This window comes from Penicillium expansum (assembly GCF_000769745.1).
Source record: "Penicillium expansum strain MD-8 chromosome Unknown contig26, whole genome shotgun sequence".
Classification (NCBI taxonomy): domain Eukaryota; kingdom Fungi; phylum Ascomycota; class Eurotiomycetes; order Eurotiales; family Aspergillaceae; genus Penicillium; species Penicillium expansum.
The window spans coordinates 617-16,830 of NW_015971439.1; the positions used below are offsets into that span (position 1 = coordinate 617).

Genomic DNA, 16,214 nt, shown 5'->3' on the forward strand with positions numbered 1-16,214 from the left:
TGCTAAGTTATACTACTTAGCTATATATATCAGGGAGGAAAAGGAAGTATATAGAGGATGATATATATTAGTCTTATTAGTTTACACTTGATTTAATTATAATATATTGATATATACTTAAACGAATCAATGATTTATTGAATTTAAAGTGAACGATATAATCGAAATACTCAAAAATACTGGGAATTTCTGTATTATTTGTATAGTCACGAGAAATTAGTATGTTTGTACTGTTTAGTCGTAGGGGGGGGCTCGTCGGGCCCCCCCCTTCGAGCTATAGGCCTAAACCAAAAGCCTGAAGCCCGCTGCGAGCTTTAGGAATAGGCCCGAAACCCGACCCTTTTGAGGGTCGAGTCGGGTCGGGTTTCGGGCTTTTCGAGCTTTGCGGAAGTCTATATATAAGAGGGTATACCTTAAGGAAGTTAAGTTTATTAATATAGTTAATTATATTCTATATCTTAATTTTAACTATCTAACTATATAATCTTTTTAATACTATAAAATAGCTAATATTAAGAGATTATAAAAGGTAAGATAAATATAAAGGTATATAGATTAATATTACCTTATTTTACTTATAAATTTTATTAAATTTAGGTATTAAATAACTTCTATAGCTATTAAGTATTAAAAGCTAATACTCCCCCTTTATATATAAAGAAGTAGTAGGAATAAAGAGCTTTTTAAGCTAATAAAGGCTAATTTTATTAAAGGTCTATTTATTAGGACTAACCTTAAAACGCTAGTCTCTTAGGAGACTTTCGAACTATAAATTTATAAAGACTTTACCTTTAAAAATAATATATAGAGGAAGGGCCTAGCTAGAAGTATTTATATACTTAACTATAGTTACCTATTTATAATTTCTAGGTTATAAAACTAGTCTCCGGCTAGTATATTTACTTCTTATAATAACCTTTATAGTAGTAGTTAACCCTATAGCAAAACCAGTCTTATTAAAGTTATAAATATTATCTTAGTTAATCCTAAATTAAAGGATAATTCTTTAAATAAGATTAAACTACCCCTAAATAATTTTAGGGTCTTTATATTTAGCGCGCTCGTAATTATACTATTTTAAGAATTAAGAGGAGAGAAGAGGGTATCTTTTAATAAAATTTATAACCTAATTTTAGCTAACTAAAAGAACTAGGATAGTTCTACACTTTTCGAGTAAAAGATTCATTATTTCTTATACTATAGTAGGCCGGGGGGCTGCTCTATAAGAGTCTATAGAGAGAATCTATTTCTTAAGAGATTCTTCTTTAATTTATATTAATTTATATAAATTAGCATAAGAAATCGCGCGGTATTATACTCTATTAAGTCGGTGGCGGAGAGTTATACGTGGTATATCGAAATAGCGCGCTACTTCACGAATTGAAGAGATTTCTTAATTCTTAAAAGCCTAGATTGCTAGTAAGATCCTACCCTCTTACTCTGTTAAATTTCTGGAGCTTTGAGAGCGAATTAGTGGTATGGTAGATGGTTGAAGAGGTAGGGTTTAAATTAATTGATGTGTTTTGGATGGGGTGGGCCACTCGCTTGTGTGGGCCACTCGCTTGTGAAATACATTATGACTAGAAAATTGCCTTATGTAACTAGTCTCTAAAAGTCTACCTTAAGGTTAGATCACCAAATAATAAATATACTACTCAATTAGCTTATATATTATTTATTATTATAATACTAGTACCTTTAGGCTCTATAATAGGTTAGCTAAAGCTAGTATAGTATTCAGAGTTATAAAGTTAGACTTAGTCTTTTTTTAGAATATCTATGTCTAACCTACTACTATTAAGATATTTTACTAGATACTTACCACATCGCGATTAAGGTATATAATATCCCAGTTCTGCCGTTCTTTGTGCCATGGATTGGTGAAAAGTCGGCCTTCGTCCCAATTTTTGATGATAAGATGGAAAAACTCATAATTTTGCAACTACTGACCAGTCTGATCATCCAAGAACAGGATTTTGAGCCTTACCATGCTCCCCCACCGAAGAATCTGATCAGCGGCCCTCATAGCTGACACTGGAAGAAACTCATCGCCGTCGAAGTTGGACTTTTTAAGCATTTCATATAGTATAGGCACTGAGCTATATATCGAATTTAAAAGTAAGATAAGCCCTACAGCTCAGGTACATAAACCTAGTATTACAGACCTACCTGTCACCAACCAGTGGTGACCCACAAGGCACACCAATGGGCCACCGAGAGCCAACCAAGAAGATCAGTCATCACTCACATACAGTACGATGGTAGAAAGGGGCTGGCTAGAAGGTAGCTACTTTCGGCCTATGATTAGCAAATAGTAATTCTACTCTATAAGAACTTAGAGTATACTTGACCGCCTAGATCACGTAACTATAACTCCCTACTAATACTAAGTAGGAGTAAGAAGTCACTATAACTCTAGTAGATATACCCCTAAGGGGTATATCTTAAGAAGTAGGAATAAAGGATATATAAGGATACTCTCTTATATACTTAGTTTAGTTCTTTATCTTTAATTATCTATTATTACTTATATTTACCCTATAAACTTATTAACTTACTTACTATATTATTACTTAATAATACCTATAAGTAGACTAATACTATAGTATAGATCTACTTAGTACTCTATCTAATATTATTCCCTAATACCCCTAAAAGGATTTAGGCTAGATAAGACTATATATAGTAATAGCTTAGTTAAAAGATAGATTATTAATATTAGAAGACTAATATAGGTAAGTATAACTAGAAAAAGCTTTTAATATAACTATAATTAGTTAGATAGTATATAATATATTAAAGACTATCTTAAATATAGTTTTAAATTAATAAACCTAATAATATATCTTATACTATTAGAGGAAAAAAGACTAATAAAGAGCCTATTAAAGCCTCTATAATTAAAGATAACTCTAATATAGAACTTAAGAGGATATTAGTAAAAGAGAAAAGTAAGATTACTATACTTAAGAAAAAGATCCTAAAACTAACTACTAAGCTTAATAAACTAAGATCTAAAGTAAAAACTAAGTTTAATAAAGTTAATAACTACCTTACTTAGATTAAGAAGTAGGTTATTACCTCTACTCTTATTAATATTATTAAAATACTAATATTACCTAAGGCTAAGTATTTTAAAAGAATCTAAATTAAGTTATAGGGATTCTTTACTTAAATAGATATATACTTTAATATAAATAAAATTAAGTTACCTAATAAAGCTAGTAAGGTAATTTTTATATTAATCTACTTATAAAAATAAACCTAGAACTAGCTTAAATCTTATATCTAAGACTATTATAAAAAGTTATTAGAAGAATAATTAGCTATAACTACTAAAATCTTTAAATATTATAGTAATTTCTAAAGATACCTAGAATAAATATTTAGAGATATTAATACTATTAGAATAGCTAAATAGAAATTATAAAAAATTAGGTAATAAACTAATATATTAATATATATCTCTAAGTTCTAATAAATTATCTCTTACTTAGATCTATTTAATTAAGTATATATCTTATACTTTAAAGTAAGATTTAAGTTAGATATAAAGGATAAATTAATAAGGATTAATAGACCTAATACCTTAGACTAGTTTATTACTATTATAGTTAAAATTAATAACTATATTAATAAGTAGTAATATAAGTAAAAAGAAATAGATTAGTAGAAAAAAGGAAAAACTTATAGATTTAACTAATTTAGGTATAAGTATTATAAGAATAAGATACCTTAAGACCCTAACCTATATAGCCTAAAGCTAATAGAATTAGATATTATATAAAAAGAGTAAAAGAAATATTAATAAAAGAATCTCTACTTTACTTATAAGAAACTAAGATACTAGGTATTTAAATATAAATAGAAAAAACTATTTAAGAAATAGTAATATATATAAATAATATATAAAGAACTATATATAACCTAAGAAGTCTAAAGTAACTACTTAAGAATAGAACCCTTAAAAGATCTTTTAATAAGATAGGGAACCTTAAGCTTAAAAGAAATAATAGTAGGTAGCCTATATATTAAAAGGTTAGCTAATAAACTAGAATTTAAATATTTAGAAATAGACTAAGATATAGTAAAGAGTTAAAGGTAGATATAGTATATTTTATAGGTATTATAAAGCTAAGACCCTATAAGACTTAGAAGTAATAAAAATATTAAATAAGGATTTAGGGACTTATATAAACCTAAGACTATAGTCTTAGAACTAAATCTATCCTAGACTTACTATCTTTTTAAGATAATTAGTATAAGGCTAATATAAGTATAAGAGCCTAATCTTAAGAATAATAACCTATAAATAATAGATTAGAAAGTCTACTATAAATACTATATAATCTTAAGAAAGGGATATAAAGACTTAATAGAGTAAAAGAGTCCTAAATACTATAACTAAGGTTATAAAGAGGCTAAAGTACTTAAAGGTCCTTTTTAAAAAGGAAGTTAGACTAATAGATTAGAGTAGTATCTCTTTAAAATTATAGAGAAAGGTAATAACTTAATAGGATACCTATATAAAAAACCTATATATATATATAAAAGGTATATATAATACTTAAAATATAGTAAGATAGTTAATATTATATATTATAATAAGATATATACTATCTATAAGATAGTAAAAGTAGATTATAGTATTAATCTAAGACTACTATAATAAATAAGTAAGCTAGAATAAAGGCTTAAATACTAAGGAGTATAATATAATAGATAATAGGTATATAACTATAAGGGTTAACCTATAATATACCTAGTAGCTATTATAATAGAGATATATATTAAACTATATATAACCCTACTTTAAAGAAAAGCTTAGACTCTTATTAACTTAAAAGCTATAAATAACTTTATAAACCTAAGGTTTAAAGTAAATAAAGAAATATTAATAAAAACCCTACCTTAAGTAATCCCTATTATAGGACTAAATAAAGAAATACTCTTAAGAAGAATTAGTAAAGAAACTATTAACTTAACTATATCTATCTATAAATACCTAGAATTAATTAAATTTAATATTCTAGAAATAAAGAACTATAATATTATATTAGGTATCTTATAGCTTAAGAAGTATAATCTAAATATTAATTAGTAGATAAAAGAGATTATATTTAATTATTATAAATATATAAAGTAGTATAATAGCTATAAGATATATTAAAAGAAAATACTTTAATAAAATAACTAATACCTAAAGAATAGGAAAATAAAGGTAGTAATAAAACTATTTCTAAAATAGATCTTTAATATAACTAAAGAAGAATTAAAAGAATATATTATTATTAAATATAAGAAACTATATATAAATACTAATAAACCTAAGATTCCTAATAAATATCTAGAGTTTATAGATATATTTATAATATTAGTAGAAGGAGTATTACCTAAATATAAAATATTTAACGATAAGATTAATATAATAGAAGGTACTAAACCTACTTTTAAACCTATTTATTAATTATTTTAAAAGGAGTTAGAAATATTTAAAGAATATATTAATAAAAACCTAAAGAAAGGTTATATCTAACTTTTAAAATTATTAGCTAAATATCTAATTATCTTTATACTAAAGAAAGATAGAAACCTTTAGCTTTATATAAACTACTAATATCTAAATTTAATTACTATTAAAGACTAATACCTACTTCCTTTAATCTATAAGATATAAGATAGGTTTAGAAGAACAAAATATTACTCTAAATATAATATTACTAATATATATTATTATATTAGGATTAAGATAGGATATAAATAAAAAATAGTATTTTATATAAAATATAGATACTTTAAATATTTAGTTATACTTTTTAGCCTTATTAATATATTAGTAATATTTTAATAATTTATTATTAAGGCTATTAAAGAATACCTAGACCTTTTTATAATAGTATACCTAGATAATATCCTAGTCTTCTTAGAAACCCTAAAGGAATATATTAAGTATAATAAATTTATATTATAAAAGATAAGAGAAACTAAGGTTACTTTTAAATTAAAGAAATATAAATTCTATATATAAGAAACTTCTTTTTTAAAATATTATATTAACCTTAATAGACTAGGGATAAAAGAAGAAAAGATTAAAAGTATTATAGAATAGCTAATACCTAAGAGTATAAAAGAAATATAGTAATTCTTTAGATTAGCTAACTACTACTAAAAAATTATTAATAGATATATAGGAGTTATAATAGGACTCTATAAGCTTATAAAAAAGGATTAGAAATTTAAATAGAATAAAGTAGCTAAAGAGTTATTTTAAAAGCTTAAGATACTCTTTAATAAAAGGATAATTATAGTAATATTTAACTATAATAAACTAATTATTATAAAAACTAATATATTAAATTATACCTTAAAGGTAAGACTAATATAATTAGAATTAAATAAGAAATACTAACTAGTTATATTTTAGTTAAAAAAGATAATTCCTATAAAACTTAACTATAATATATATAATAAGGAACTCTTAGCTATAATATTAGTATTCTAAATCTAAAGAGTATATCTAGAAGAAGTAAAATATACTATAATAATTAAGTTAGACTATAAGAACCTTATATTCTTTATAATAATAAAGGTTCTTATATAATAATAAGTATAATAGGTTAAAATACTTATATAATATAATTTTAGAATTAAATATTATAAAGGTATAGAAAATAACTAAACTAATACTTTAAATAGATAATTAGACTATAAATTTAGTACTAAACTAATAAAATCTATAATATTAAGATAAAACTTAGATAGTACTATTTTATATAACTAATAATTATTAGCTATAACTATAAAGGTTATAAATAATAATTTCTTATAAAAAATCTAAGATATACTAGAAAGAGATATAATTAATAAGCTTACTATAAAAGGAAGTAAACTTATAAATAATAATATAGGACTCCTCTATATATATAGATTAATATATATCCTAAGTAAACTAAAAAATAAGGCTATATAAATATATTATAATAACCTTACTTATAGATATATAAGGATAGAAAAGACTATTAAATATATTACCTAAAATTATTATTTTCTAAATATATATTAAAAGGTCTAATTCTATATTAAGATATATAATATATATTAGAGAAATAAACCTATATAATACTTACTTTATAAAGAATTATAACTATTAGAGATACTAATAAATCTATAAGAATAGATTATAATAGACTTTATTATAAAGCTACTAGTCTCTAAAGAAAAATATAATATAATTATAGTTATAGTTAATAGATTTACTAAATATACTTATATAATCCTAATTATAGAAACTATTAATACTAATTAGATAGTAAATATTATATTAAAGTATATAATTATAAACTATAGATTATTAAGTAAGATTATATTAAATAGAGATAAGCTATTTATATTAAATATATAGTAGTTATTTATAGATTAAATAAGGATTAAGCTTAGACTCTCTACTACTTACTATTTATAAACTAATAGATAAATAGAAAAAGTAAACTAAATACTAAAATAGTACCTAAGATATTATATAAATTACTAGTAAGATAACTAGATAGGACTATTATTAATTATATAATTAATATATAATAATATAACATATTCGGCAAGCGAGCGGCCACTATAAGCGAGTGGCCACCCCAACCAAAACGCGTCTATGAATTAGATCTTAGTTAGTTCAACCACCCACTATGCCACCAATTCGCTCTTAATCCTCTATAAATTTAATAGATTAAGAGGGTAGGATCCTATTAGCTATCTAGGCTTTTAAAAATAGAGATATTAGCTCTATTACTCTTGCTACGCGTACCTTTAACGTCCTACGTTTAACTCTCCGCCGCTAAATTAATAGTATATAATACCGCGCGATTTCTCGCGCTAACTCTTACAAATTGACCGATATTAAAGAGGAATCTCTTTAAAAATAGATCCTCTCTATAGATTCTTATAGATTAGCCCCCCGGCCCTCTATAATATAAGAAATAGTAGATCTTCTTCTTTAAAAGTATAGAACTACCCTAGTTCTTTCGGTTAGCGAAAAATAGGTATATAACTTTATAAAATGGTATCCTCTCCTCTCCTCCCGATTCTCAAAACAATATAACTATAAGCGTATAAAATATAAAGACCCTAAGATTATTATAGAGTAGTTTAATCTTATTTAAAGAACTATCCTTTAATTTAGGATCAATCCTAATAATATTTATAACTTTAATAAGACCGGTTTTATAATAGGATTAACTGCTACTACGAAGGTTATTATAAGGAGTAAATATTATAGTCGGAGGCTGGTTTTATAACCTAGAAATTATAAATAGGTAACTACTATTAAATATATAAATACTTCGGGTTAGGCCCTCCTTCTATATATTATTTTTAAAGGTAAAGTCTTTATTAAATTATAGTTTAATAGCTTTCTAGAGGATTAGCGCTTTAAAGTTAGTCCTAATAGCTAGACTTCTAATAAAATTAGACTTCGCTAGCTAAAAAAGGTCTTTATTCTTAGTACTTTATATATAAAGAGGGTATACCGGCTTTTAATACTTAATAGTTATAGAAGTTATTTAATAGCTAAATTTAATAAAATTTATAAGTAAAATAAGGTAATACTAATCTATATACTACTGTATTTATCTTATCTTTTATAACCTTTAGATATTAGTTATTTTATAGTATTAAAACGTACCTATAGTTAGATAGTTAAAACTAAGATACAGAATAGGATTAACTATATTAATAAACTTAACTTCCTTAAAGTATACCCTTTTATATAAATTAAAGCTTTTAAATCGGAGACTATTAAAAATAGCTTTAGAGTAGCTAGTTTAATCCCTTTTAAACCAGAGAGAGTGATCTTAAAGCTTAATATTCGGCTTCGAACCTTAACCTCCCTAGCTAGCCGGGGTAGTAAATTAAGCTAGAATTTTACCCTAAAAATTCTTTTTACAGAGAAAGAGTTATATTATTAAGCTTTATTAATTAAAGCTTTACTTTATATAAGATCTCGAAGCCTGCCTAGCTTATTAGATTATATATTAAACTAGCTTATAAAAGGCTTCTGTCTTATAATATAAGGTACTATCTTACTTACTAAAGAAAATAAGGAATTACGCGCTACTAATAAGAAGTAGAAGTAAAAGTATACTAGATCTAGGAGGCAGATCCTCGCTAAAGAAGGCCTCTTAGTTTAAGAAGCTTCTTAATTGATTACTAAGCCGGTAGAAGTAATTGAAGTACCTCCTCCCCCTCCACGAAGAAGCCCCTCGCCGGCTTTACAACTACATATATAGGCCCCGCTAAAGTGTAGTAGATATAGAGAAATAGGATATAAAATTAATAGATGCCTGGCTAGATAGATGATTTTACTATATTTAATTTAATGGAGTTTTGATTGAGTTATATGTATTTGAAATTAGTAGGTTTGGTTGGGGTGGCCACTCGCTTATAGTGGCCGCTTGCTTGCCGAATATATTAGTATACTTTATAACTAATAAAATACTATTCTTTATAAACTATAAATACTACCTAATAATATTTAGAGAATTAATTAGTAAAGTAGTTATAATAGAATTAGTAAGACTAAAGACTATAGAGCTATAAAAATTATATATATAACTATTTAGAGATATTAATTTTATTAACCTATATATAAAGGAATACTATAATAAATACTATTAGAAAGGACCTAACTTAAAGGAAGGGAAAAAGGTTTACTTATTATACTATAATATTAAAACTAAATAATTAAGTAATAAGCTAGACTACCTATAACTAAGACTATTTAAAATAGAAGAAAAATAGGACTAGTTAATTATCGCTTAAAATTACCTAAAAGTATAAAGAAACTCTATCCTATATTTTATATCTTATTATTTAAACCTATATTAGAAAATATAATACTTATAATAAATATAAAAATTAAAGAAATAGAAGATAAATATAAAGTTAAGTAAATCTTAGTAGATAGATAGTATAATAATTAGTAATAATTTTTAATATAATAGAAAGGATATCCTACTTTAAAGAATATATAGGAACTTATTATAAACCTAAGGGGCTACTATTAGTTTATTTAGAAATATTACTAAAATATAAAAAGGACTCTAGAATAGAGGAAGTTAAAAAAGAATTATTAACTAAAAAAGATAGGTTTATACCCTCTAAAATAGAAGGAGATAAAGAACTAAATATCTAAGTTAGAATAGGATCTTTTAATATAATAGTAAGAATCTAAGTATTATACTTATTAGTAAGATAATCTAGCTTAATAAGATCTTTAGAAATAAGGGGATCTTTAGTATTTAAGGTCTTTAAGACTTTTATAATATAGGTAATTATACTCTAATTATAATTATTAAAGAATTTTTAATATTTATATAACTAATATAATTTAATAAATAGCTCTTTAATAGCGTTTTTAGTAGAGTTAATTTAAAAAGCTATTATAAAGTAAGCTAATTCTAAGTTATTCTACTCCTTATTAGAATAGAAATAGTATATATATTTATAACTATAATAAATATACTCTATATAATTTTTATTTAATAGCTCTATTATATAATTATAATAATAAAGAGTATAATACTTATAAGGATTTTTAATAAGAATACTATAAGTAAGAATTTTATTATACTAAATAAGCCTATTCTTTTTATAGACTTTATTATTAATTAGTATAATATAAAAGATATATAATTAAGGTAAGGGAAAGAAAGAAAAGAGAAAAATAAACCTTACTTATTTAAGGGAGATAATAACTTTATAGGCTTTAAGAATAAAACCCTAAAAGAGAGGGAGGTAATATTATAGACCTACCTATTACTAACTAATAGTAACTTATAAGGTATACTAATAGGCTACTAAAAGCTAATTAAGAAGATTAGTTATTACTTATATATAGTATAATAGTAGAAAGGGGCCGGCTAAAAGGTAGCTACTTTTAGCCTATAATTAGTAAATAGTAATTCTACTTTATAAGAACTTAGAGTATACTTAACTACCTAGATTATATAACTATAACTCCCTACTAATACTAAATAGGAGTAGGAAGTCACTATAACTCTGGTAGATATACCCTTAGGGGGTATATCCTAAGGAGTAGGAATAAAGGATATATAAGGATACTCTCTTATATACTTAGTTTAGTTCTTTATCTTTAATTATCTATTATTACTTATATTTACCCTACGAACTTATTAACTTACTTACTATATTATTACTTGATAATACCTATAAGTAGACTAATACTGCGGTATAGATCTACTCGGCGCTCTACCTGGCATCGTTCCCTAATACCCCTAAAAGGACTTAGGCTGGATAAGACTATGCGCAGCAACAGCTCGGTTGAGAGGCAGATCATTGATGTTGGAGGACCAGCATAGGCGAGTATAACCGGAAGAGGCTTCTAACATAACTGTGACCAGTTAGGCAGTGTGTAACACCTAGAACGATCTGAACGCTCGATTAAAAGGGCCAGATAGTGACGTTATTCGTTGCGATTTTATGCTTGGTAAATTTAGACTTGAGGACTTTTTTTGAGTTTTCTTTTCTTGATTGCTCCCAGAAGTAGTGACCAGCGATCCCAGGGTACCACCTTTTTTTTGCTTCCTCGCGCTACGTCTTGTATCTAGAGTCGACCATAGCTTTTTTAATGTTGAATATTTATCTACGTATACGTGAGATCCTCACGTCGTTCCCCGGAGCTATACAGTCCACTCCCGGGAGCTGTAGGTCTTCGTGTGATCCTCACACGTATACGTAGATAAGGAAGGCATCTTCCAGAAAATCCCAATCCCTAACCGCGTTTTTGTGGTTACCTAACCGCACCGCAGCGGTCAGACCGCGGTTGGTGCCGAGCTCTACTTCAAACATCCTGTATGCTTCATGTATAACCCTGACATTTCGAGGAACCATGATTCTTACTCCTGGGAGCGATTACTTGCATTGCTGGGAACCTTAATATAAGTCCTCGAGTCTGATATGATCCTAGATCTCACTCGCGAGTCTTAATTGGAACTTGGACGGACCTAAGGCCAGGTGGTGAGCTCGAATTACCAAATCACATTTCCCCAAACCATGACTATGGGGTTTTTCGTTCCATGATGGGACTGGCTCGCACTTGAGCGGTCCTGATTTTCTGTCAACGGTGTACATTCTACTAGAGTGATATCCGCGCGAGGTCGATGAAGTAGAGCTCTTCTTTTTCCCAAGTTCATGCGTTTGCTCGAATCGGTCTAACATTTCACTGCTCAAGCTTGATTAAAACTACAGATAGACTGTGATAATCGTCCGCAAACTTACTAGCAAGACAATTTTGATACTATGTTAAATCTGATCAGGTCGGTAAGATGCATCGAATCATCTATTCCGCTTCCGGAGGTAGAATTTAGGTTTCTAAAATCGGGTTGTAAAAGCCAACTGATAGATTGTTAACTAAGGTGAAGTACAATATACGTAGATATCTAGTCGCTAGATAGTATAACTTTCGATGATAGAAAAATAGTTTTGGTTTATCAAGTCTCTTTAGAAGAACAGTTACACGAAGATTTATATTAACTAGTGCCAGACAGGAAGATTAGACCGAGGGGTAAAGAAGAGCCCCCAGCAAAGAACGCAACTAGCGTAGAAATACCAAGAGTTGTCGCTTATTGATCATTCTGTCTAGCTCCCTAGCCACCTGGGCAAGTTCTTCCGCTTTATACTACTAACATTCGGCTAGAGCTATTATAATAGGGCGAGTTTAGTCCTTAGTTAGATAAGCTCGCCTGGTTTTGTAGGTAAATAGATCCAAATTTTCAGCATTCACCAGTCAATTTGTAAGCGAAATATTTGTACAAGTAAAGAAGGTAGTAGTTATATAGTTACTAGTCTGGCGTCGGACTTTCGACGACAAAGACCGGTTCTAATCGGTATCTCGATCACATCAACTTTAACGAGGGAACGCTGAATCATCAGCGGCACCTGAGGTTCTCGTCCGAGTGCTAGGTATCACGAAATTTATAAGCATCGATAACGAAAGAAGTGTCCTCAAATCTCGGTCGTGCCATAATAACGATAAGGTTCGGGGTCCTACAATAAGCTCCGAATAGTCTTGACAGGGACTTACCAAGGTACTAAATACCTAGGTACATCATAAGTTTCCGCGCACCCACCCTACCATACCCGACCTTTGTAAATATATATGGACCCCAATCACCTGGTAAGTATACCTAGATACCACTGCTGATATCCAACGACCTTGGATGTTGGAAGAAAAGATGCATGTATAAAATCAACCGTTGTTCAAACGATACAGCGCACTCTGGACGCCGACAGCCATGCAACTGCCTCTGTATATGATGTACATGATGGGGTCCCCTTTCGAGTACAAGTGCGAGTGCCAGTCCGACGAATATTTCTACTGCCTCTCCTACACCTACTAGCACCTGCCCTGCTGGGGGTGTTGCTGCACCAGGGAACACACAGAGTGGTATTCCATGCAAATGCAACAAATATGTAAAATTCCAGAAGGGTAGGTCATCCTTGTTGCAGATCGTGCCACCTCTTGTTTTATTGGCACTCCCTAAGCCCTAAGGCAAGTACTGTCAGGACATGGCGGACATGAACGATATCACCCTCAAGCAGTTCCCCGAGTGGAACCCAGCCGTGGGAGACAGCTGTAGCAACCTCTGGCCGGACTATTACTACTGTGTTGATGTCAATACTTAGGTTTCACAATAATCATACCCGACAACTCGGAGCACGATGCTCTCCTTTCTTTCGACTCAATGTTATCTGATGCAGCGGCATACATTGCTAGGTTTGGATGTTTGGATGTTTGTTGTATTTGATGTTTCAGGCGAATATCATGGACTAGAATCAATGAGTCAATGAATCATAGAGAGAGAGGTCATGGATTTTAGCTAAAAAGACGGACGGAGGGGAAAAAGAGAAAGAAGAAGAAATATGAGCCAGGAGGAGTCCATGCCTGGCATATGAATCGGGCATTCAGGTCTTAATCCAATCAGCAGCTGTTTTGTAGAAATAGTGGCAAACGACTCTTTCAGCTTTCTTTCGATTCTTTATATCTGTACAAATCTTTATTTCAGCATGATTCCACGATTCTTTCTTTCTTTCATTTATTTACAAGCATGCTGTGCATTGCTAGCGGGTTCCATGCAGACATGACATGGATTTCTTTATGCATGGATCATCACATAGATGATCATGATTGTAGATTAGATCTTTTCTTCTTCACCTCTGATTATCTTTTCTGAATTGTACTCTCCTCTTACTGATTAGATTCGACTCGTGACACTGTGCTCATCACGCGAGACAAAATGATCCATACTCAAACAAAGAATCCTTCTGTTTGGCCATCATCCTTCGTTCTTTCAGAAGCCTCAATCTTTGCCGGTTCGCCTCTTCCAAACTAATGGTATCATCCGCCTGTTCTCTCACCATGTCACGTATTTCAACAGGCAGCTTTGTCAATGCTCGCTCTATCGCCATTTGTCTCTCCTTCCACCAAGTTCCTCTCTGTGGGGGAACGTTTGCAGAAGAGATGATGCGCATATGCGGATCTACTAGAGATTTCGCCCAGTTCTTGAGTGACTGAGGTTTTGTCCCACGCATTATTAAATCCGTAGATAGGCTTAAGCCACTCATGGTGAAATCGGGGATAGTCTGTCAATCGAATTTCGTTTGGAAGCGAACGTTGGCGGAATGCGATTTTGTGTTCTGTCACATTTTCACTGTATAGCAGTATATAGCTGTCGCACAAATGTGTTCGTTCTAGGGAGATCAGCTTCAGAGCTCAACCCAACCTGAAGAATAATTGTGACCTACCAATTGTCCATCTAGGCACCATGGCTCGCCCTCATAAGAAGGGATTTTAGGAGTCAACTCAATGTCGGTCATTTTGACAATCATTTGCAATCCCTGCGAGAATTGATGGCACAGATCGACACGATCCTCATCAATTTCAGGGGGTGTGAATTCCCCAGGCTCCAGAAGTATGACGGTGCAAGCGTCCTCATGCTGGCCAACTACCTCATAGTCTCCCTCGAGAAATTGGACTTCATTGCACTGGATTCTCGCCCACTTGTTTTGTACATGTGTTAGTGTTGAGTTCTAAAGTGGTAACGTCCGAGTGAGAACATCCTAGATAGTTTCATAAAGGCCCCGGTTCTCCCAGGGGGGAATATTGTTGATGTAAGAAGTAATGTGGCATGTTTCGTCTTCACCTAGCGCCACGTCGCATGGCAGCCATTGAAATCTTCGACTGAATGGTTTCACCTTTTTTGAACGTCCCAGCCAGGATGTATAAAATGCTTGGTCATATGCTGGGTCAAATGTTTGGTTATCTAATTGGTCGTATGCTTGTTCCTCTAGTGGGATTGGAAGAAGGACTCCTTGCCCCTTATCCACGCAATCGTCAACGCCGATTGTCTGGTCTGGAAGAGTAAGAGTACGTCCATAGATAACAGGACATATTGAAGGTTCCACAGGGTTGAAGATCATTTTCTTGCTTTCGGGTGGGCTGTTACCTCTGGCTGGCCCCAGCGAGCGAGACGCCTCTTTCAGGGCCTTTGTGGTAGAGGCTGTTATCATAGAATCCGACTTGAACACGCCTGGATCCAGGAAAAATGTGTATCCGGTCTTCAGTAAATTCTCAGCTTTCCACTGGAGTTCCTTGATGATCCAGCTTGTCATTTTGGGGGTGACATCTTCGCCGCCCGCGGTTTGCCGCAGCAGTTCCTTCAGAGCCCCATCGTCGGACTCGTATATCTACCAAGAGTGGAGTGAGCTTGCATTTTCCCGCAGTCATTAAAACAAATCACCCTTACGTACCTTGGAGTGCCAGTCTGGCATTTCCGTGAATGCATTGATGATTCGCATCATCACGACATCCTGATGTACATTGATGCGACCGATATCCATGTCCAAGTCCTCGTACTGAAGTGCGGAAGGAAACATCCGCCGTGGAGCAAAGTTCAGGGGCAGCGAGAACCCCGGAAGTTGAGCATTTTGCGACGCCATTCCAAGGTTGGGTTGAGAGTCTCACCTAGAGCTCCGCAAAGCCCATAAAGCCCATAGCCCAGCCCAACCCAACCCGCAAATGGGCTGGGCTTTGGGCCCTACCTTCGGGCCCACCGGTGGGCTATAGGCCTAAGGAGAAGCCCACTGCGGGTTAATGGGCCCCCAAATAAGCCCAAAATAGTACAAATATGCCAAGAATTCAAAAT

At 30.8% G+C, this 16,214-nt stretch overlaps 1 protein-coding gene across 1 annotated transcript; it reads right to left on the reverse strand.

Moving 5' to 3' along the window:
• Positions 1–15,129: 15,129 nt before the first annotated feature.
• On the reverse strand, positions 15,130–16,008 carry PEX2_010550 (uncharacterized protein; the record flags this gene model as incomplete). Its single annotated transcript, XM_016738332.1, has 2 exons — positions 15,130–15,756; positions 15,820–16,008. 2 exons carry the CDS (start codon positions 16,006–16,008, stop codon positions 15,130–15,132), a joined length of 816 nt encoding a protein of 271 aa, XP_016594442.1.
• Between the last annotated feature and the right edge of the window lie 206 nt (positions 16,009–16,214).